Raw genomic sequence first — 21710 nt, 5'->3', positions numbered from 1 at the left:
GTTTTCGCTGAGCAACTTTTCGAAGTTGAGTTTCGCGTTGTAGTTTTTACAGAAATTATTTTTAAAACTTGAACATTCGTTATTATCAAAAAATTTGACCCTCCTGGCCTCATGATTTGAACCATGTTCAAGCCTGTTCTTTCCACCATTTGACATGTTTGACTCATGATTCGACCTGACCGTAATCGACCCCTGATTTGACTTTAGCTAGACCGAAGCGAAATTTTTATTTAATCTGTCTGCTTTTAGTTAATTAAAAAATTCGGAATCCCATTACCAATTGAAAAGAGTTTTAATATCTTACTCTTCTACTCTTTTTTGAGTCAAAATTGGGAAGAAAAAAACATGTTACGCCATAGCCTCTTCCCACCGAAGGGGTTGGTCGGAACAAAAATTATATATACTTAGATTGTAGTATTACTAGTTTTGCCCGTAGTTTTCTATACAAATCAGTACCGTGTTGCCTAACAATTTTATTCGCAGATGTGCTCTCTTCTAGCTAAAAACTTCTCTTGTTTTCACTTATTTGCCTACGATATAGAAAAAGTTCTGAAAATAATGTTTTGTTACTATGCAAACTACGCTTCTAAATACAAATTTTGAAACTCAAGTCATTGGATACGAGTTTCACTAACTATTGTTTATAATCAAAATTTTATTATAAAAAAAATGGATTAAAATTTCGAGATGTTTCTAATATAGTTTTCCATGTCTCGTTTTTATCGATTCGTCTGTGTGTGTGTTGGTCTGCTATCGAGCTGTTGTGATCAAATTAACATCAAACGACGTCAGAATTTCTTCAATGTCTCTCTGAAACGAAAGCGAAAAAAATTGTTAGTTCAAACAACTTTCAATGAAGAGCCAGAATGACAAAATTTCGTTTCATACCCGTTTCATGTATCGGAAGAACTCCTCGCGAGAGATGACTCCATCTCGGTCAGCATCTAGTCTCTGAAATTGAGAGGAAACACATAGCTAGTCGAAATAGTTCAAATAGTTTCTAGGTGGGGGCAACTAGCTACCAAAAATTAACTTCTCAACATTGTTCTATCTTGATTTATTGAAATAAACAAGTCGTGCAAGACTTTGAGTTTTCTCTTGAGATCTTTTTCAATAAATTGAACACGAAAATTTGTTAAGGTAAAAACTTGTGAGTGAAAATTTTTGATTAATCATTAGTAGAAACCTTAGTGAAGCCTAAAACATTCAAAAACCAAGACCCAAGTCAAATTCACTTGAATTTCAAAATAAATTTTTGCACTTGTTACCATCTGGAAAATTTAGTTTTCTTGAGCTCAAACTTGTGACAATTTTTTGTTAAACTATGGGTTTGAAAACTGTTTAACACAGCCTGGGGTATAAAAAGGGTTTAAAAATGTTGGAAAATCAAATATTTTTCTTAGGTGGTCCATTCATTTTCTAAGGCAACAATTCTTCTTTAATTTTAAGGGGCAGTCGGATCATTCAAAGTTCGTGTCTGTACATAACAGTCCAATTCAAAACAATTCTGTACTTAATGGTCCAAAAAGTCATAGCAAAGTACAAAAAACAGTCCCATGCAAAACAGTACCAAAAATAGTCCCGAAACTAGTCCAAAAACAGTCTCATTGATTGAAGCGCTAATTGTTCCAGAAGCTGACAAAAACATTCTCTCGGATTAAAAACATTTCGATTTCGATTCCAACTTATCCGGGTGACAATAGGTAGTGAAGCAGAGAAATTAGACAATCCTAGATAACAGCAGCGGCTATTCATTAAAAGCAATAATACGCGAAACATAAAGTTTAACGCAATTTAAAATTGGACTTCTTATTTAATCCTCGCAAAAAGAAACAAGTTGCGATCGAGCTTCGTCGAGGTATGGCATCTGAAAAAATCAACCAATCCTCAACTATTTAGAGGACACAAATTGATAGGCTGACTTCTCGAGGACGAGCTGACTTTTCAGGGACAGGCTGCGTTCGAGCTTCTTCAAGGCATGGCATCCGAATAAATCAACTGATTTTCAACTATTTCGAGGACACATCTTGGTAGGCTGACTTCTCGAGGACAACAAGAGCCAGATTTGACATGAAGCAATGGGTGCCATCAAAAAGTAAAAAACTACCTTCCCCGTACAAACAACGCTGTAGAAGGTTGGAACAGAAATTTTGTGAAACTATTCCACAGTTATTCCAAAACTCATCGAGAAGTTCAAGGAAGAACAAAAGAAGTTAGAATTCTGTTAGCACTTTTTTGATGTTTCGGACTCTTTTGTATGGGACTGTTTTGTATATGCACCTTCAAAGTTTTATCCTGATTGACGAGCAGTCTTTTTGTGAATAGTGAATTATCGTAACACTATAGCTGACATAAGTCCATTTTGGACATCATCAATAAATGGATCCAAAAATCACATTATATAGTCCAGTTAAATGGTAAGCTTTTCGATTTTCGGTCCTTCATAGTTTAAAGAAACGATGGTGGTCATACTTTTTTTTATATTGAACAGACCCAGTGCGTCCATATATTTTGACTTAGTTCAAAAACTTTTTCAATTTTGACTAACAAATTTTTTCCAAAGACACCTCAAATATGTATATTCCGTCCGCTTTATTCAAATCTTCGAATGAATACTTAATTTTATTCAGCTGGATATAAATCGATGTTTTTAATAGACACGCGTAGTGTTCTTTTGAATTTATTAAAATTTTGAATCTAATATTAATTCAAATACCTGTAACGATGGTCAAAACATTCAGGGGCTTGCCCTAATACGTGTTAAAATAAATAAAGTTTCATTTATATGAACCCAGTGTAGGAGAAATTTTTCCATTTTCATTTTAAAATGTTCATTTAAAAAGCAATTCGGTAACGCTAGTTTCTAATGCAGTACATCTGGTTAGCAGTCGATTATCTCGTTTATAATTTTGCTTTAAGTATATCATGTTTGCATGTCGAAGGACTAACTGAGAGTGAGCGTCTGAAGGCAGATTCGAAAGGCTCAACGTTGTCATTGGTTCCATTGGCTGGCTTGATCAGATCTTGAATGGCTTCTATCGTCTTGCCAAGGTCCTGAAACGATACTTAGATATTTCTCGCTTAACTAATATGTTACATAATAAAGACGCGATTTTAGACGTCTCGATTATGTAACACTGCTGATCATTGTTTTTGGCGGAACATCTTGCTCGATGCCTAAGAAGAGCAAATCACCATTTCACAACCCAGAAAAAATGAATTCAGATATCTTAATCAAGGACACAACACAAGTTTGCCGTACAGAGGCGATTAGCTCATATGTTGATTCTTTCCCTCGCGGATAATTAGCATTAGTTTAGTATTGACAAAAAGACATATGTTATAAGGATAAATCCATGTGGGACATGATCGGGACAAATCATGCCTTGGGTCATGATCATGGCAAGAGTATCCATGATGAGATGGACGAATGTTGAATGAGAAAACGAATTACGTTCACATTGATGCAACCATCTTGATCTGTGTCGTAGAGGTTGAACACCCACATAATCTTATCCTCTGAAGATCCAAGGAGCAACACTGTGAGAGAAGCGAGAAAGTCCTGAAAACAAAATAACCAAACATTCATCTTCACCGTCTGATTTCCCTCAAGTGCTCCTTGCTTGAGGATGAGGCAACACTGCACAGCTTAGAAGAACAGTCAAACAAAATTGCATGTGGATCTTAACCAAGGGCACAGCAGTGGTTTTCCGTGAAGAGCTGAACAGCAGGAATGCTGGCTCTTTCCCTTGTGGATAAATCGTCGTAGTCTATTTATGTCCTAATTTGAGAATAGCTCATCATTTTTGTCGAACTTAAATTATGTTGATTATGACATTTTCTATATTAGTTCAAAAAAAATGAAAAATTAACTGACCTCGAAGCTCAAAAGAGTTAGTCCACTTGGATTGATAGCACGCCATAAATTTTTTGTATAGGCCGAAGTATCTAGAAAAAGTTCTTTTGAAATAAAAATTTTCGATTATTACTAAGATTAGATCAAAAGCTCAGTATACGTTACCTCCAAATGGGAAAAGCTGAGTCAATACATTCTTCAGACGATTTTCCGTCAAAAACCCATTTGGACATTCCTGAAATTATATTTACAATAACGATTTTAAAAGTCAGTTAAATTCAAAAACGCTCAATGCGGGAATCGAACCGTGACCTGTTTGAATCCCCTATAGAGTATCTTGAGCTGTTGCTCTGAGAATCCGCTGGTGGTGGCCAGATGTTTGATGCTGGAGGGTCGGTGGCGGATCATGTCTGCTCCTATTTCGTCCGGATCCTGGTCTGAAACAACAGCCAAAATGCCGCCTGATTCAATCCGCACATGTGCAGTGTTCTTCACGGCTCGAAGCCGGAAAGCAGTGGAAACTTTGCGCATTTTGTCCAACATTTTCGAACAAAATTTTAAATTATAATAATTTTCAATAAAATAGTTGTGGTAATTTCTGAACTGAGAACAGCACAACCGTCATTGATGTAAAAAATAAACAAAAAACAGTGTAATAAATACGGAACAAAATGCAAATATGAGGCGTTGAAATGGTAACTGTTTTTATTCTTTTCAACTGTTTATAAATGCAAAAATGTGTCTATTGATGCGGATATTGATGATAAAGAACGTCCGCAAGTTGTAATAATGTTGATAAGCTGTAATAAAGGTAAGAGCAATCCAAGTCAGGATTAAATGAACCAAATCCTACTTCGTGACCCAAAATCAAGTTTACAACCTTGATGGTTATTTTTATGGCGTAAAATGCTGCTCAATTATTGCCCTTAAGATCCCCAGGTTGTTGAAGACGCTCACAGGTTATTGTTATTGCAAACGACTAAGACTAGTACCACGTGACTTTTGAAGGGGGAGGGTTAAAATTTGACTTTTTAGTTAGAACTTTCTGTCATGACACCTAGATTGATTTCCCTAAGGTTCAATTTCTACACAGTTTGAACCCAGACTTCGCTCCGCTATACAACCCCAATTTAAATTTGTCTTTGAAGGCTGCAAAGAAAAGAAGGCGGGGATTTTTGTAATTGATCGATGTGAAATACAACCGCCGTCCGTAATTGCGAGAGATAAAGTCTATAAGGAAGAGGCTGGCAAATCTAAGAGCTAAGCGTTGGAAAGTGCCAGTTAATTCAATTCCCTCCAGGCTTCAAATGGTGCGCTAACAAGAGATGCAGAATAGCTTAAACTATTTTCGCTTACAAATTTCCATAAATTTTCTTTTCTAATCAAGTTTTAATTTAGTTAGGGGCACAAAAACTAGTTGCAAGAGTCTGTAAAAATTGGCCTATGCCGAGGAGATTAAAATCCTGGTCAACCCCCAATATTCAAATTCTGGCTTGTATTTACATAAACAAATGCAAAAAATTAGAAAACCCTTTCAATGTTGAAGGGGAATATATAGAATTGTCAAAACTGCTTATGGTGATACACCACTTTTTCTACCTTCAATTTCAACATTTTTCATCCGCCCTGATATTACAACAAGATTACCCTTATAATAACAATATACTCAATTTTTAAAAACTGTTTGCTTTTCCGATGTTGATTTGAGGGCACTTGATATTTTCGGAAGAGGGTTCAAAAGAAAAAAGGTGCATGGGGAAAGAGAGGTCTTCAAAGCGCCCAGCACCCAAAACAAATAAGTGGGCTGCCAGACTTCAAATAATTTGAACACACTGCCTGTGTCGAAATGGAAACAATGTTAGAGTGAAATGGAAACAAGGGCTTAATGTCTGATAACAACGGTGGTGGTATGAGAATTTTGATGCTACTAATACGTAGTGTTGTGGTATCCTATGGTCACAGATGCACTTCAATTTATCGCACATTTATCGCTCTACTTTGCGCCAATTTCGAATAACCGGCTAAACAAAAAATAAGAAAAACAAAGAAAAGGATATTACGTTACAAACAGCTCACTTATAGATTTCAATAATTCCTTTCACTGATGCCTCGATCCAATTTTGGCCATTTTCTAGTTAAAGTCTACTGCAAAATGTGGTATTATTCTCAAAAAGTTTATAGTTGCAACTTTCACAGCTCTCTCTTTGTGCCAATTGTATGTAAGAGGTGTCAAAAATGGGGCAGTAAAATCTTCATTTATATTAGTTCAACTTGGCTCCGCTCGAATAGCTAGTTTGTTGACTATTGCATTGCTATTGGCAGACACCATCACGCTCCATAAAAAACTAATTACCTCACTTTAAAAAAAAACACTTTAGCGTAGCTCTTTTTACAAGGTCATGTGTCATGGTATAAATCCCAATAACAAAAAGTGGCTTGCCCTCAATTTCTTAGAAATAACGTAATGGTCTGAAATGTTTACTTAGTTTGACATCAAAAGGTTCAACAATCAATTTCAATGGACTCAAACTCAATTTATTGAAAATCAATTTATTCAAATTCAAACAATTTTGTGAAAACTTTTCGGGTCTTATGCACAAAACGATATAAACTTATAACTTTTATCTCTTGAGCTATCAAAATATTATAGCTAATCAAATTCAAGCAACATAGTCAGAAAATTCAATCAAAATTTCAAACAGATAAAAATGGGGCAGTACAACAGTCCCAAAAAAATTTAGTTCAACAGTGCCAAAAATTTGAAAACATTAAGTGGTGGCGTCCCCCATGCTTGAAGGACCGAATGCATGAAATTAATGTTAGCTTACTTTGAGCCAATCAGAATTGAGTAGTCAAAATCTCAAAGTAAATCGCAAAAATCTCAAAGCAAGAAATAAAATCCAGGCCATAAGTGTTAATACTGACCGATTCGATAATAAGCAGGTTCTTATGAACTTGAACTCATAAATTCTTGATGTTTATCTGAACAATATTGCGGTTGTAACCCGCAATTTGTAATGTTTTTGATTATTTTCCACTGATGTAATACATTTTCTGTTAATATTGATTTCGATTTTGTGAGAAAAGCATTTAGCCAATAGGAACGCTTAACGATTTTGATTGGTTGAAATTTTTCAAGCATTCGGTCCCTCAAGCATGAGAACTCTCCCCACATTAAGTGCGGCAATCAAAAACTAAACGATGATCGTTCACAATCTTAAGTGACATTTTAAAATTTTGAGCATGAAAAATTGCAACTTGGACGTTTTGGCGCCAAAATAATTGTTAAATTTGCAGTTGCAGACATTTTGGCTCCAAAAATGGAGTAATTTTTTGTTAAGTAGCGTCCGTAATTTCCCGATTTTTAGAAAATGCAGTTAATTTATCCTGAAACTTTCCCACCTTTTTCGGCACTGTTGCACTTCGGCACTGTTGAACGCCCCCATTAAAACATCAGCCGAAAGTAGCAAATTGTAAATTTTTGACTTATAATAGCATTGTTTTCAAGTAACTTGAGAAGTTTTGCCCAGACGAAAAAAAATCCAGTTAAATGTTTTCATGAAGTTTTCGATGGATCTCGGCCAAAAATTTTATCTGCTGGATTTTTTTTATTGAAATGCCGGACGACGTTCTTTGAATGTAACTGTCTGATTAGCCAATCAAAATTAATTTTTTTAAAATTGAAACAAAGTGTAGAATTTTTGATTTTGGGCCGTTTAGTGCATAAGACCCAACGTTTCAAATTAAGAAAAGTTGCTATATAATTGCTGCAAAACTTATATCGAAAATTTATATCGAAAATATTTAAAAAAAAAACAAATTTAAATCGAGTTCAATCTCAAATGTGTCTGATCGGGAACAAATTAAGAAGGAAAATTTAGAATAGCAGTGTTGTCTAACTTTTCTATGGAAAAGAAAGGTACATCAGTTAACAGTATTAAGCAATCTTAGTATAAACGCATAGACTAAAATTGTGAAACTCTTAAAAAAATCATTTTGTCTGTCTTTAAGTCAATCTTTGTCATACTATCGAGCGTTTTATTCGACGATGGAAAAAGTAATAGATTTTTTGAACCAGTTTTAAAAACTATCCACGGCTACTCAAAATATGGTATCAAATTATACAGGGAAAATTATGGGCTAAAAAGTATAGGTTATTCGACCCCATCTGACGTTTAGTTATTGTAAAACAGCCATGCTACATGTTCCTTTTCATCTTCTGTGGCACAAAGTTTTTTTGAACACCAAGCATTTAGAAAAAAGGGTTGTTTTGGATATCGGGGCTGGTCATGAAAATCGTGCATAATTTTTGATTTCATTTTTTTTCGAAATAGGACATTTATTTGGTTGCCCAAATCATCCTTTTTATTTCAACTTTAAAAAAATAAAGAACATAAATGTTTGGGTCAGTTTTTTCTCTAGGCTAGTTGTAGCGAACAGAAAAATAAAGCAAACAGATTTTTTAAATGTTTCACCAGCAATCCTTTTTTGTAATTTTCCGGGGGGTTAAAAACGCTACTTTGGTATTGTTCTGGACTTTTTTATGGTGGCTATTCTGATGCGCGAAAGACTCATGCGCGAAGGACCTAGCCGAAAGTCAATTTTTAAAAAGAATCAATTGCCATTCTATTCAAATGAATTAAATTAAGCAATATTTTGCTTCTTTCATAACAAAACCCTTGAAATGTATTTCTGATTCAATTTGGCGGCGTTCAGTGCAAGTTTGAAAAATTGCATTTTATTGCAGTTTTTTTGGCCAATATCAATATTAAGTCCTTGAAAAAATTTAGTTTATTTCAAAGTTTCACGCTTTCTTTCCAAATTTTAGATACTGAAATCTGATTAGCTGATTTTTATTTTTGCGCATTTGGTCCTTCCTTCGCGTATGAGGGATTCCAACAATTTTTATGCGTGCCTTGAAAAATTATAAAATAAAGTTGAAAGCGTAACGTAACGCAAACTTTTTATGTGTTGCGAATTATCACTTTATCAAAGTTGTACTAAAATGAATTGCGGCTAGCTAATTGGTAGCGTTTCCACAGAGCCGCAATCCCGGATAGTCGAAAAAAAATTGATAAGAATTCAGCAACAAAGCAAAATGTAAGTGAAAAGCAAAAATTTCACAAAAATGGGGTTGCTCTCAGTTAAAATTCCCCTTTTTTTTTCCAAAAAAGTGAACAAAAAAGGATAACATATTTGACTTTGTAGAGTTAGATAGCAAAAATGCTACTTCATTGATACGCATTGTTTTTTCAGCTATTCGGGAACAAAAATTCCGAGATTTAGTATTATTTTTTTTACCAATTTACCTCTGTCGCGAAAAAATTGTCAAAAAATTGTTTTTATAGTTCCTTGGATAGCTCAAAATTGTTCTACTAATTAAAAGAAAAGGCTGACTAAATACTCGAAATGTTATTGACCCCCCCCCCCCCCCGCTGTATTATAGAGTTTGAGGGTCAATGTCTTACTCGAAGGACAAAATGGGAAAGAGCTAATATTTATTATCAATTATCAACTATTGTTTTTTGGGGGAAAAATTTTAGGTATCAGGGAATACTTTTTTCGGCCATTCGTGTTTTCCGTTTACAGTTTTATACTGCTTTTGGGGAATCAAAAACAAACAGTTACCAAGACCAAAAATAATTCACACCATTATAAGGGCAGTCGAAACATTCAAGATTTCGACCAGATCTGCAAGCAGTCTTCATGTTTGTTTGCTTTTTATATCTACAGCTACAACATTTTTTTTTCATTTTCTTTGGAAAAAACATTTTGTTTAAAAATTTGGATTCATTTCCAAAGAAATTTTTAAACCATTACGTTAGTGCAAATTTTTTCTAAAAGTGGCAGTAATTCAAAAAACATGCTGAAATCTTTTTAATGACTGTAGAAGAAGATTTTGGGGGCATTATTACATTTAGGTGGTACATTTGCATATGCTGTTTTATCCGACTGGTGTTTAAAATTTACTTATTTCATAGAGGCGATCAAAACGATATACAGACGTAAACTTTATATTGAATTTTTAATTTTCTAAGACGAAGAAAAATTTTGTTTGAAACTTCTGCAATGCTTTTTCGTCAATTTTATTTTATTCCAATAACGATATAAATAAGGTGTTTTAAATGAAGCAAAAATTGTATTCTCTTGTTTTTGAGTGAATTTGCACCACCTATGGTTGAAAATCAAACTTTCCTGCTGTCGTTGATTGATTGAATTAACATTTGAGCTGACCAAACAATCGAATACAAATACCGTTCATAAAAATCGTTTAGCTTTTCCTTGCAGAGCTTGCAGGCAATAAGAGCAACATTCAAATATTGTCCGTGCTAATTTTGAAAGATGAAACAAATGAACCCAACTAAGGAACCAAAAAGAGGGCACCATTAATTCCAATTAAGCGGTGCTAAATTAAACCAAAATATCTAAACGGTTATCTGAGCTTCGATGCTGAAATTTTATAATTTCGTAGCTAACTGACAAAAAACGGATCTTGTTTATTATTTGCCCTCTGGTATTTAGTAAGGAGTGCCATCATTATAGGAAAAACTAAATATAACGAGGGGAGGAGAGAATTAACAAGATTGAAAAATTTAAACAACATTTTTTTTTCAGTTGTCATGTGACTGAAAGAAACAACTCAAGCGGTTAAAAGCTAGAATACTTTCTGGAGTTTTGAATTTGAATTTGAATTTTGATTTTGATTAAGCATAAATAATTAAAAATTTGGTCAATTTTTATTTTATATGAAAACATTTCAAAGATTTGGTTTAGTTTTCCAAATTAGTGACTTAATAATGATTTTACAATCAAGAAACATGTTGTTAAATAGCTCTGTAAGTTATCTATAAGTAAGTTTTTTTAAATGTTATTGTTAATATGAGCCCGTTAATTAAAAAGCAATAACAATATTAACTTTCTATCAAGCTAAAAACTCGCGTTCCTTCAAGAAAAGATTAAGAATTTTTGCTTTCAAGATTTAAAAAATAGATAATCTGAATTTGATTAGTAAATGAACAAAAGGAAAGAAATTGGATGCTCGGACTTTTCAGTTTTTTTGACAACTAATGTAATCTACAAAAGATGAACAAGTTCTTGTTTGCGTCTTGTTTTCACCAAAAAATGATCGGATCTGACATATTTATGACATGGCTGTATTGCATTTAGCTTCCTGAATATACTTCCGGTGGTATTAGACGAACAATTCTACCTTTCCACCAGCTATTAGTATTACCATAGGTGGAACTCAAATTTCTTTCCACATTGACGTAATTTTTTCGGGTTTCATTATTATTTCAATAAGTCTAGCTGAAAATCTATTCTAGGAATTTTTAAAGCAATTACACTCTTTCTATTTTTTGTATTTTTGGCTTCATTATATGATACACATAGAAAAATTTCTTTATGTACATTAAAAACTTTTTAAAAAATTGATAAAATGGGGAAAACTGATCTTGTATGTTTCAACTAAAAACCCTCGGTTTCAAATTTTTTATCACATTTTTAATTTTCAATTTTAGGACTTGTTTTTTAAAGATTAGCGCATATTCAATTAATGGTAGATCGCCTAGAAAATTATATCCTCGTCAATAGTTTTCAGCAAATAGTTTTTTATTCCAAAATTTAAGATTCGTGTAAATTATTACAACTTAAAGAAAAGCTGTTTTGCCAACAAGCAATAAAGAAATCCTGAATAAAGCTTATTAGTGATGATATTGACTTCAATAATGTCAGAAATATATCAGCTGTTACAAAAAAAATCGAGAAACATCTCAAAAAGGACATCAAAATGAAAACAAAAACAAACGAATCGAACTGACAAACATTTCAGAAAGTGCAATAGGTCAATTTCAAATTACAAAGCACTTAAGATTACATAACTTTAGTAATTCAACCAGTAAGCATCAGGAAAATCTCATCTGCAAAATTTAGGACTGATTCATACAGTGATTGAAACTCCCAATACTTTCTACAGTGTTGTGTTTACAGCGCCCCAATCTTAGGCACATACAAGAAATCAGTGGTAGAGTGCTAGATTTCATAAAAAGTGAAACTTAATTTGTTCTAGTCAGATTGCCCTAGTTTTTTTTATCACCGTTGACATCAACTTCAAAATTGCTAAGTGATTAGTACAGCCATTGACAGACTCAACGAGTATACATTACGCAACTTGATGATAGTGCTTGTTTTCCAACACAAGTACTGATGTAAGACAGTGAAAATCAAACTCGATATTGCCCAGCTACCTAAGACTACGAAGACAGAAAAAGCTCAATTGAAAACAAGTTTTTATTAATAGCCACGAAAGCATCGGACTTATTTGAGCGCTACTCATTACAAGTGACCTTCAGTACCGGCAACAGACACAGGCGGTAATCTGGATTACAGAAAAAACTATTTTTGGCGTTTTATTTTCCTAAATATGGTTTATGTTGAGAATCAAAAAAGGCCGATTTCCTTTTTTGAGCAACTGCTAGAGGAGCACTGAAACGAATAAGAACAAGTTAAAACTAGTAAAAAAAAATTTCATTATTAACAAAAGAACAAATCACCAATGCAGTTTTTTTGTAAATGTTATCTGCTGCATCTAACTTGATCGAAACTTTTTGACCATAGGTCAAACAAGACTGCTCGTATATCAGGGCAAAGCCCTGATTATTCCGACTGTCCTTTATTGTTCCGACTTTCGATGCGAAAATAACGGAATATTTGTGCTCGGGGTGGGTTTTTTTTCTTCACACAAATTTCGACTTTTTAACTAGCCATTTTTGACGGAATTTTTTGCTTCATTCAAAAGGTACTGTTGTCCTGAGCTTAAATTTGAAAAAATATTTCATCTGTGATTGTTTTTGGTAGAGTTACGGGGGTTTAAATTTTGCATGATATTGATGATTTTCACAAAAAATTTCAAATTTTAGAAAAAAAAATTTCAGTTTGGTATATCTCATTTAATTTTTTAATGTTATTACTGCTCCTTAAACCTTAAAAGGCAGTCGGAACATTCAAGGCTTTGCCCTGATTTGAGCAGTTTTGTTTCATATCGAATAGTTTTTGGGAAAAGAAAATATTGAAAACCTGTAAGTTTTGGACAAAATCAAAGTGTATAATTTGAAACAATTTTGTTGTGCGGGATTATTCGCCACACTTAATAATTCGCGTTTTTCTTTCAGCATTATGAACAAAATCCTCAATTTTGTTCATAATTTAGTCCAGAAGATGGCCATTTTGGCATTTCGATAAAAAAATGTAAAGTTAGCAAAATTGATCTGAATCTCCCAAATTTTTTGACATGGTCTTCAATTTGGCTTGTAGCATACAAATTTTTTTTTCAAAAGTTAGAGCGAGCTTTCAAAGTTTGATATAGAATTTGATATAGGAACTTTTGTCTCCAAAAATTCTTCTTTGAATTCTTCTTCAGTGCAGCGATGTCCACAAAGTTATCAGAAAGATTGTCGAATTGAAACACTTTGTCTAAAAAGTCTTGGTAGTTAAAATGCCTATTAGGGCTACGTACCAATTATTTCATGTAGATTTGAAGTACGAAAAAAAAACAGAACTTAGTTCAACTACATCGAAGACATGCAAATGAAAGCAAGAAGATAGAGCAACTCATGCAAAAATTTGGTTTAACTGATCTCGCCATATTGCGAATTACACTAATTTACTTTTTAACAATGCTGCAGAGAAATTCAGAGATAACTGCAATTTTTACAAATTTGATACAACGCCACAAAATCTCAGTTAGAATTCGGCAGATAAGAGGAAATGCATCCAGAAACTTAACTCAGAGGCAAATCGGAGCTTCGAAACACTTGTGATACAAAACGTTTGAAATAAAAATAGCAAGCATGACACAGCGATTTCAATTGATCTTACGATTAGAGATAGAACTGAAAACTGAAGGAAAATTTAAGAATGCATATCGATAAAAAAAATACCGGAAAATTTTAGGAAACAAAACACAAGGCAAAAAACACCAGCTTTCTAGCCGAAACTCAATAAGCTGGAACTCAATAAAACTCGCAAAAAAGTCCATATGGACAAAAAAGCCTGTACTGCTCGCCCGCCCGTACAGAATCCCTGAGTCCGAAATATCTAAACTGCAAAGTGGTTTACCTAATTATGCAAAGTGATATACCTAAATGAAAAACTTACCGACAGAATAAATTAACAACCAAGAAATCGAAAAATCATCGGCAGACAAAAAACAAGTAAAGTCTTTATCCATAAATTTGATTCTAGATTTAGCCTTCACCAGCAGTTATTAGCATTATTAGCCGGTGGTTATTTTTGATTTTTTTAGAGTTTGAGAATGTCAGCATCACAGCAGCACAAATGGTTCAAGTGATTTTGTTAAGCAAATTTCTAACTCAAAAAAATCCAAGTTCCGCAAACGTCTTTTACGTTTTAACTTTTTTTAACATTTTTACATCCAACTTTTGCATACTACTTCGATAACGCATTCTAATCGCAAGCGTAAGAATAAACAAAACTAAAAATTACTTTTGGTGCAGAATGTCTTTACTGCACAACAAAAATCACAAATGATGGAGCTTGCACATTTAAAATAACCTATACATCAGCTAAGACTGGGAATTCTGTAAAATCTTTGAATCTTGTACAAGATATTGGTTTATTTTTAGGTTGTTATTTCATGATAACAAAACCAAATTAAAATTTGAATTGATTTTTTTTTTTCAATTAGTATTTCAAAGTTTCTGAACTTTTTTTCATTGTTTTTTGAAAATTATGACAATTAATGGAAAAGTTGTTAAAACTTTGTTTGAAAATAGACTTCGATTGTTCCATTTTCACAAGCAATATGAAGTAGTCTCTGATATAATCTCAAATTAGTTTCGTCCCAATTAACTTGCTCTATTTATTTCTGATACAACCATAACTTTACAATCAATCCCGGGTTGATCAAAAATGCTAAACATACAATTTTTTTTATATATGGAAAAAGGCTAATCATACACTTTTCTTGCAATTGCATAAACAAAAAACTACATGAAATGTCTATGATTAGTAGTTTTTCATATATGGAAACAGTTTGGTTAGCATTTTTCCATAAAACAAAAGTTTTGGTTGTGGCAAAGACTTTGGTTACTCAAAAGTAGAGTCACCAACAGTTTGACCGTCACGCAATCACAATGCGTCGGAAACTGTCTGAATTGTTTTCGGTTATGTCCTAAGCAAATGATATAATGAAAGAATCAAAATTTTAAATTTAGGCAAAACTTTGCAAAAAAGATTTTTTTAAAAAATTTGAACTTTTAATTAATCATGCATTGATCAAGGCATATTAAAAAGCCATAAAAAATAAATAGGCGTTTTGAACGTTTTTGAAACAAACAGTTTATCCTGATAAATGGAAAAAAACACTTTTGTTGTATCCAGGACTACGTTATGCACTCAAAAAACTAATTTATGCATGCAAAAAAAGTTTACAGAAAATGTTTGTTGGAGTGCAAAATTCGTTTTGCGATCGAAAAAAAAACAAATTTCTTTTGGGGTGTCTTTTAAAAAAAGGTCCCAAAAATTGCTGTGAACATCAAAAAATGATAGTAAAAAAGCTTCCATATATGGATATTGTCTGATTAGCAGTTTTTTGACAAAAAGTTTTTCTTTTTTTTATGACGATACATAAAACTTTAAGGTAAAACAAGAGAAAGGTCTTTAAAAATTCGATCACTTCAAGTGATGAGTTGTATTTTTTCACAGACTTAGTTTATGGAATTGCATAATTATCATTTTGAGTCTATGGAGGTCAAGCCGGGATAATAGTTAGTTATAAAAATTTTTTTTCTGAGCTCAGGGCGTCAATGTTATATTTTTTATCAGAAGTTATCATTTCGAACACCAAAGTTGATTCAAAAACATCCTCCATTATTTATTATTTGCTACTTTCGTCTAGTTATAACCAAAACGTAGAAATTATTTGCTTTAGAAAAAACAAATGAAATTTCAGTAAGAACAAACTAAATTGGCCATACACTACCCAATTTATCATCAAAATATTAGTTGTTGGTTCAGGGGCGGATTTTGGGGTGGGGGAGAAAAGGGTTGACGCCTTACCCCCTCAGGGATTCGACCCCCTGCCGACCAAAACGGTATTATTTTGAGATATCCCTTTTTGGCTGCCTGACCCTAAAGTTTTTCTAAAGGCCCATTCGGCGCCAAAACATACAAATTTTAGGGGCGGAGTGCGCGCAGAATTTTCTTTTGCCTAAAATGCCAAAAAACGCCCTTTTTGGCCTGTTTTTTTTTAATTTTCCTACGGCGCAGAAAATTTGGTCAAAATGGGGTCTTCGTAGTGATTTGGGAGAGCTCAGAAAATCAATTTGGTCGACATCAAAAAAAGTCGACAAAACTTTTTGAAAATCCGCCCTTCTCTCTCGAGAAAATCCTAGATCCGTGTCTGTGTGGGTTGATATCGCAAAGTCAGTTCTAATGTGAAAGTGATATCTTGTTATTGATTATCGAACAATGAAATAATGAATGTAACTAAATGAAGTTCCAGCCGCGAGGAAGAAAACTCAAAATTAATAACGCTAGTAGCAGTGATTTCAATACTAAAAAGTACTTGAACAAAAAAATTTTTTGCAGATGAGAAGAGTTAACAAAAATTTATTAGTTGTAAATGTCGAAAACTGTCAGAATTTTAAATAAGCGGATGCATATCGAAATTATGTTTTATTATGCCTCCGCATATGGTGCTGAAAATCTGAACACAGGCTACTATAAATCGAACTTATTTGGTCTCCCGGAGAACTCACCGCGGATTAAAAGTCGAACACTTTTTTTAGGAAACCAACGGCTCATTATGGGAATTTCTAGATCTGCCCTGCGATTAAAAAACATAACGATGATGAGTTATACAAGACTAGAGATTTAGCTACATCTCTTGGCAATTGAACTTTTCGAAGCAACACCCTGATTTAAATTTTGTTGCAATTTTTCTGGGCTTAAAGAGGATCCGTCTTAAATCAAGGCTTCCAATAATATCTAATTAAAACAATTGCAGATCAACAACTGCAAATAAGTCTTTATTTGGAAATTGCGAGCCTCACATTCGCTCAAAGTCATGTAATAGACTTTTCTGAAAAACGTGATTAAAAAATTCTGGATTTTATGTTTTTTTGTTGGATTAAACTAGTTATTGGTATTGAGCATTTAAAAAATTCGATTTATATTTTTTTCAAAAAATGAAAAAGCCCTCAAAGCTTAGGTAGACGCAGTATCGCGTAGCCGTTTTAACATGATAGTTGAACAGAAAAGAAACCAAATCAACTACTTACATTCCATGATTGTTTCTATTCAACGGAGGCGGTTTATTTAAGCAAAATTGATTGATTTTTTTAGCTTCTGTCCAGCAAAGTAAAAAGATATTCTGCACTTCAGAACAATCAGAAAATATTGATTAAATGAATAATGAACTTAAAGTATATTTGATGTAAGCCTTTCCTATGTAAATTTATGCAGGAGAAGTCTTGCATTGCAAAAAAGGCTCTTATTTTTGCGACTTGAGGCTCAGAGTTATAAACTTATTACCATGAGATTATAAATGACTTTATGACGGCGGCAACGGCAGTGAATTCACGCTAGTTTTCATTTCCTGCGGGATGCATCAGAAATGAGCACAAAAAATGAACTTTAAGTGATACCCAATTTTCAGTCATCTGCTTGGAAAAGTATGTATTAAGACCAAACAATCTTTTCGTATTCAAAGATCTTTTGCGTCAATGTGTCCCAATAAGTTATCTATGATCTCTAGATTATGAAACTTGACACTGAATGATACTCTGGATTGTAATAATATTAATTTCTGTCGTGCTCAAAAGATATATGAAGGGCTATCAGGCAGTAGCGCGTCGAGGGGGGGGGGGGTGGCTATATAAATAAATTCGAGGGCGGCCGAGCGGGGGGGGGGGGGGGAACGCGCCCAAAAAACGGAATTATGTGGTCAATTTTTTGAAGTGCCCAAAACGTCTTTATCAGCGTGTTTTTTAAAAAATTGCGGTCCAGATAACGGTCCTTATAGTATTTTGGGAGGGCTCGGAAAATCAAATTGGTCGATGTAAAAAAATAAATTGACAAATTTTTCAAAATTTTTTTCGAAAAACCGTCAAACTCCTTAAAAAATTTCTGCGCACGCCACTGCTACCAAGCCTGTCTAAGCATAATCGTTTTTCTTAATTCCCCGCATTCTAGACAGCTATGTTCTATAATTCTATCTTTTTAGTGATAATCGAAATATAGTATCTTACAGGACTACCCGGGTCAATATTTTCAACTTAAGTGTAGAGTAACCTGACTGAAAAGATCACTAGTAAAGCAACATAACCCAGAAAAATGTGAGAAAATGCATCTAGTTTTTAACATTGGGCCCTACAGTCGTTCTTCACGAAGAGCTGAACAGCTCACATTTTAACACTTTCCCCTCAAAGATAAGTCTATATAAAAAGGCTGTTTCAACCGATTAAACACAGTAAAAACATGTTCGACTGTGTTTGAAACAAACGTCCTATATTTTGAACGACTTGGTCGAAAAAGTGCATGTTTCGTCCGACTCAACCGATGAAAACTGTGCTCGACGCAACGATGCTATGGTTTGTCCGACTTGACCAAAAAGGACTACGCTTTGACCGACTCGATCAAATACAATTGTTCTCGATTGTGTTAAACTGAATCGTGCAATTTCGATCGACTCGACCCAAATGAGTTAGTCAACCCAAACGAGTCGACTCCAACGAATAAAGCTGGAGTCATATGGTTTTTCATAAAGCATGGTTTTTCATATATGGAAACAGTTTGGTTAGCATTTTTCCATAAAACAATAGTTTTGGTTGTGGCAAAGACTTTGGTTACTCAAAAGTAGAGTCACCAACAGTTTGACCGTCTCACAATCACAATGCGTCGGAAACTGTCTAAATTGTTTTCGGTTATGTCCTAAGCAAATGATATAATGAAAGAATCAAAATTTTAAATTTAGGCAAAACTTTGCAAAAAAGATTTTTTTTTAAAACTTTGAACTTTTAATTTATCATGCATTGATCAAGGCGTTTTAAAACGCCATACAAAATAAGAAGGCGTTTTGAACGTTTTTGAAACAAACAATTTATCCTGATAAATGGAAAAAAAATCCACTTTTGTTGTATCCAGGACTACGTTCTGCACTCAAAAAACTAATTTATGCATGCAAAAAAAGTTTACAGAAAATGTTTGTTGTTTGTTGGAGTGCAAAATTCGTTTTGCGATCGAAAAAAAAACAAATTTCTTTTGGGGCGTCTTTTAAAAAAAAGTCCCAAAAATTGCTGTGGACATCAAAAAATGATAGTAAAAAAAACTTCCATATATGGATATTGTCTGATTAGCAGTTTTTTGACAAAAAGTTTTTCTTTTTTTTATGACGATACATCAAACTTTATGGTAAAACAAGAGAAAGGTCTTTAAAAGTTCGATCACTTCAAGTGATGAGTTGTATTTTGTCACAGATTTAGTTTATGGAATTGTATAATTATCATTTTGAGCCTATGGAGGTCAAGCCGGGATAATAGTTAGTTATAATATTTTTTTTTCTGAGCTCAGGGCGTCAGTGTTATATTTTTTATCAGAAGTTATCATTTCGAACACCAAAGTTGATTCAAAAACATCCTCCATTATTTATTTTTTGCTACTTTCGTCTAGTTATAACAAAAACGTAGAAATAATTTGCTTTAGAAAAAACAAATGAAATTTCAGTAAGAACAAACTAAATTGGCCATACACTACCCAAATTTATCATCAAAATATTAGTTGTTGGTTCAGGGGCGGATTGGGGGGGGGGGGGGGAGAAGGGGGTTGACGCCTTACCCACTCAGGGATTCGACCCCCTGCCGACCAAAATGGTATTATTTTGAGATATCCCTTTTTGGCTGCCTGACCCTAAAGCTTTCTAAAGGCGCATTCGGCGCCAAAACATACAAATTTTAGGGGCGGAGTGCGCGCAGAATTTTCTTTTGCCTAAAATGCCTAAAAACGCCCTTTTTGGCCTGTTTTTTTTTTTTAATTTTCCTACGGCGCAGAAAATTTGGTCAAAATGGGGTCTTCGTAGTGATTTGGGAGAGCTCAGAAAATCAATTTGGTCGACATCAAAAAAAGTCGACAAAACTTTTTGAAAATCCGCCCTTCTCTCTCGAGAAAATCCTAGATCCGTGTCTGTGTGGGTTGATATCGCAAAGTCAGTTCTAATGTGAAAGTGATATCTTGTTATTGATTATCGAACAATGAAATAATGAATGTAACTAAATGAAGTTCCAGCCGCGAGGAAGAAAACTCAAAATTAATAACGCTAGTAGCAGTGATTTTAATACTAAAAAGTACTTGAACAAAAAAATTTTTTGCAGATGAGAAGAGTTAACAAAAATTTATTAGTTGTAAATGTCGAAAACTGTCAGAATTTTCAATAAGCGGATGCATATCGAAATTATGTTTTATTATGCCTCCGCATATGGTGCTGAAAATCTGAACACAGGCTACTATAAATCGAACTTATTTGGTCTCCCGGAGAACTCACCGCGGATTAAAAGTCGAACACTTTTTTTAGGAAACCAACGGCTCATTATGGGAATTTCTAGATCTGCCCTGCGATTAAAAAACATAACGATGATGAGTTATACAAGACTAGAGATTTAGCTACATCTCTTGGCAATTGAACTTTTCGAAGCAACACCCTGATTTAAATTTTGTTGCAATTTTTCTGGGCTTAAAGAGGATCCGTCTTAAATCAAGGCTTCCAATTATATCTAATTAAGGCAATTGCAGATCAACAATTGCAAATAAGTCTTTGTTTGGAAATAGCGAGACATTCGCTCAAAGTCAAGTAATAGACTTTTCTGAAAAACATGATTAAAAATTCAGCATTTTATATTTTTTTGTTGGATTAAACTAGTTATTGGTATTGAGCATTTAAAAAATTCGATATATATTTCTTCAAAAAATGAAAAAAGACGCTCAATGCTTAGGTAGAAGCAGTATCGCGTAGCCGTTTTAACATGATAGTTGAACAGAAAAGAAACCAAATCAAGTACTTACATTCCATGATTGTTTCTATTCAACGGAGGCGGTTTATTTAAGCGAAATTGATTGATTTTTTTTCCGCTTCTGTCCAGCAAAGTAAAAAGATATTCTGCACTTCAGAACAATCAGAAAATATTGATTAAATGAATAATGAACTCAAAGTATATTTGATGTAAGCCTTTCCTATGTAAATTTATGCAGGAGAAGTCTTGCATTGCAAAAAAAGGCTCTTATTTTTGCGACTTGAGGCTCAGAGTTATAAAATTATTACCATGAGATTATAAATGACTTTATGATGGCGGCAACGGCAGTGAATTTACGCTAGTTTTCATTTCCTGCGGGATGCATCAGAAATGAGCACAAAAAATGAACCCATTTTTCAGTCATCTGCTTGGAAAAGTATGTATTAAGACCAAACAATCTTTTTCGTATTCAAAGATCTTTTGCGTCAATGTGTCCCAATAAGTTATCTATGATCTCTAGATTATGAAACTTGACACTGAATGATACTCTGGCTTGTAATAATATTAATTTCTGTCGTGCTCAAAAGATATATGAAAGGCTATCAGGCAGTAGCGCGCCGAGGGGGGGGGGGCAATATAAATTTTAAAAAAAAAACGCAATTTTGTGGTCAATTTATTGAAGTGCCTAAAACGTCTTTATCAGCGTGTTTTTTTTTTAAAGTTTGCGGTCCAGAATACGGCCCTTATAGTTTTTTCGGAGGGCTCGGAAAATCAAATTGGTCGACTTAAAAAAATAAGTTGACAAATTTTTCAAAATTTTTTCGAAAAAC

General features: G+C 33.7%; 1 protein-coding gene across 16 annotated transcripts in view; it reads right to left on the bottom strand.

Annotated features, from left to right (window-relative positions):
• Positions 1 to 571: 571 nt before the first annotated feature.
• Positions 572 to 21710, bottom strand: part of LOC134847858 (Kv channel-interacting protein 2-like) — a 43875-nt gene continuing 22736 nt past the window's right edge. For 4 of the 16 annotated variants that reach the window (XM_063865104.1, XM_063865110.1, XM_063865106.1 and 1 more), the window contains exons 2-8: positions 4169 to 4293; positions 4022 to 4091; positions 3878 to 3948; positions 3455 to 3562; positions 2950 to 3054; positions 889 to 951; positions 572 to 810 (exon numbers count right to left, since the gene is read on the bottom strand). In XM_063865104.1, coding sequence (XP_063721174.1) covers positions 751 to 810; positions 889 to 951; positions 2950 to 3054; positions 3455 to 3562; positions 3878 to 3948; positions 4022 to 4091; positions 4169 to 4293 — 602 coding nt within the window. In that variant the 3' untranslated portion in view covers positions 572 to 750. Of the gene's footprint in view, positions 811 to 888; positions 952 to 2949; positions 3055 to 3454; positions 3563 to 3877; positions 3949 to 4021; positions 4092 to 4168; positions 5199 to 5569; positions 6277 to 17157; positions 17272 to 20932; positions 21005 to 21710 lie in introns of those variants that run through there. The other 12 variants (XM_063865095.1, XM_063865108.1, XM_063865107.1 and 9 more) reach the window with 12 other exon arrangements.

This window comes from Symsagittifera roscoffensis, chromosome 6, assembly GCF_963678635.1.
Source record: "Symsagittifera roscoffensis chromosome 6, txSymRosc1.1, whole genome shotgun sequence".
NCBI lineage: Eukaryota > Metazoa > Xenacoelomorpha > Acoela > Convolutidae > Symsagittifera > Symsagittifera roscoffensis.
Note: the sequence above shows the minus strand (reverse complement) of the source record. Positions and strands in the feature narration are given on the sequence as shown.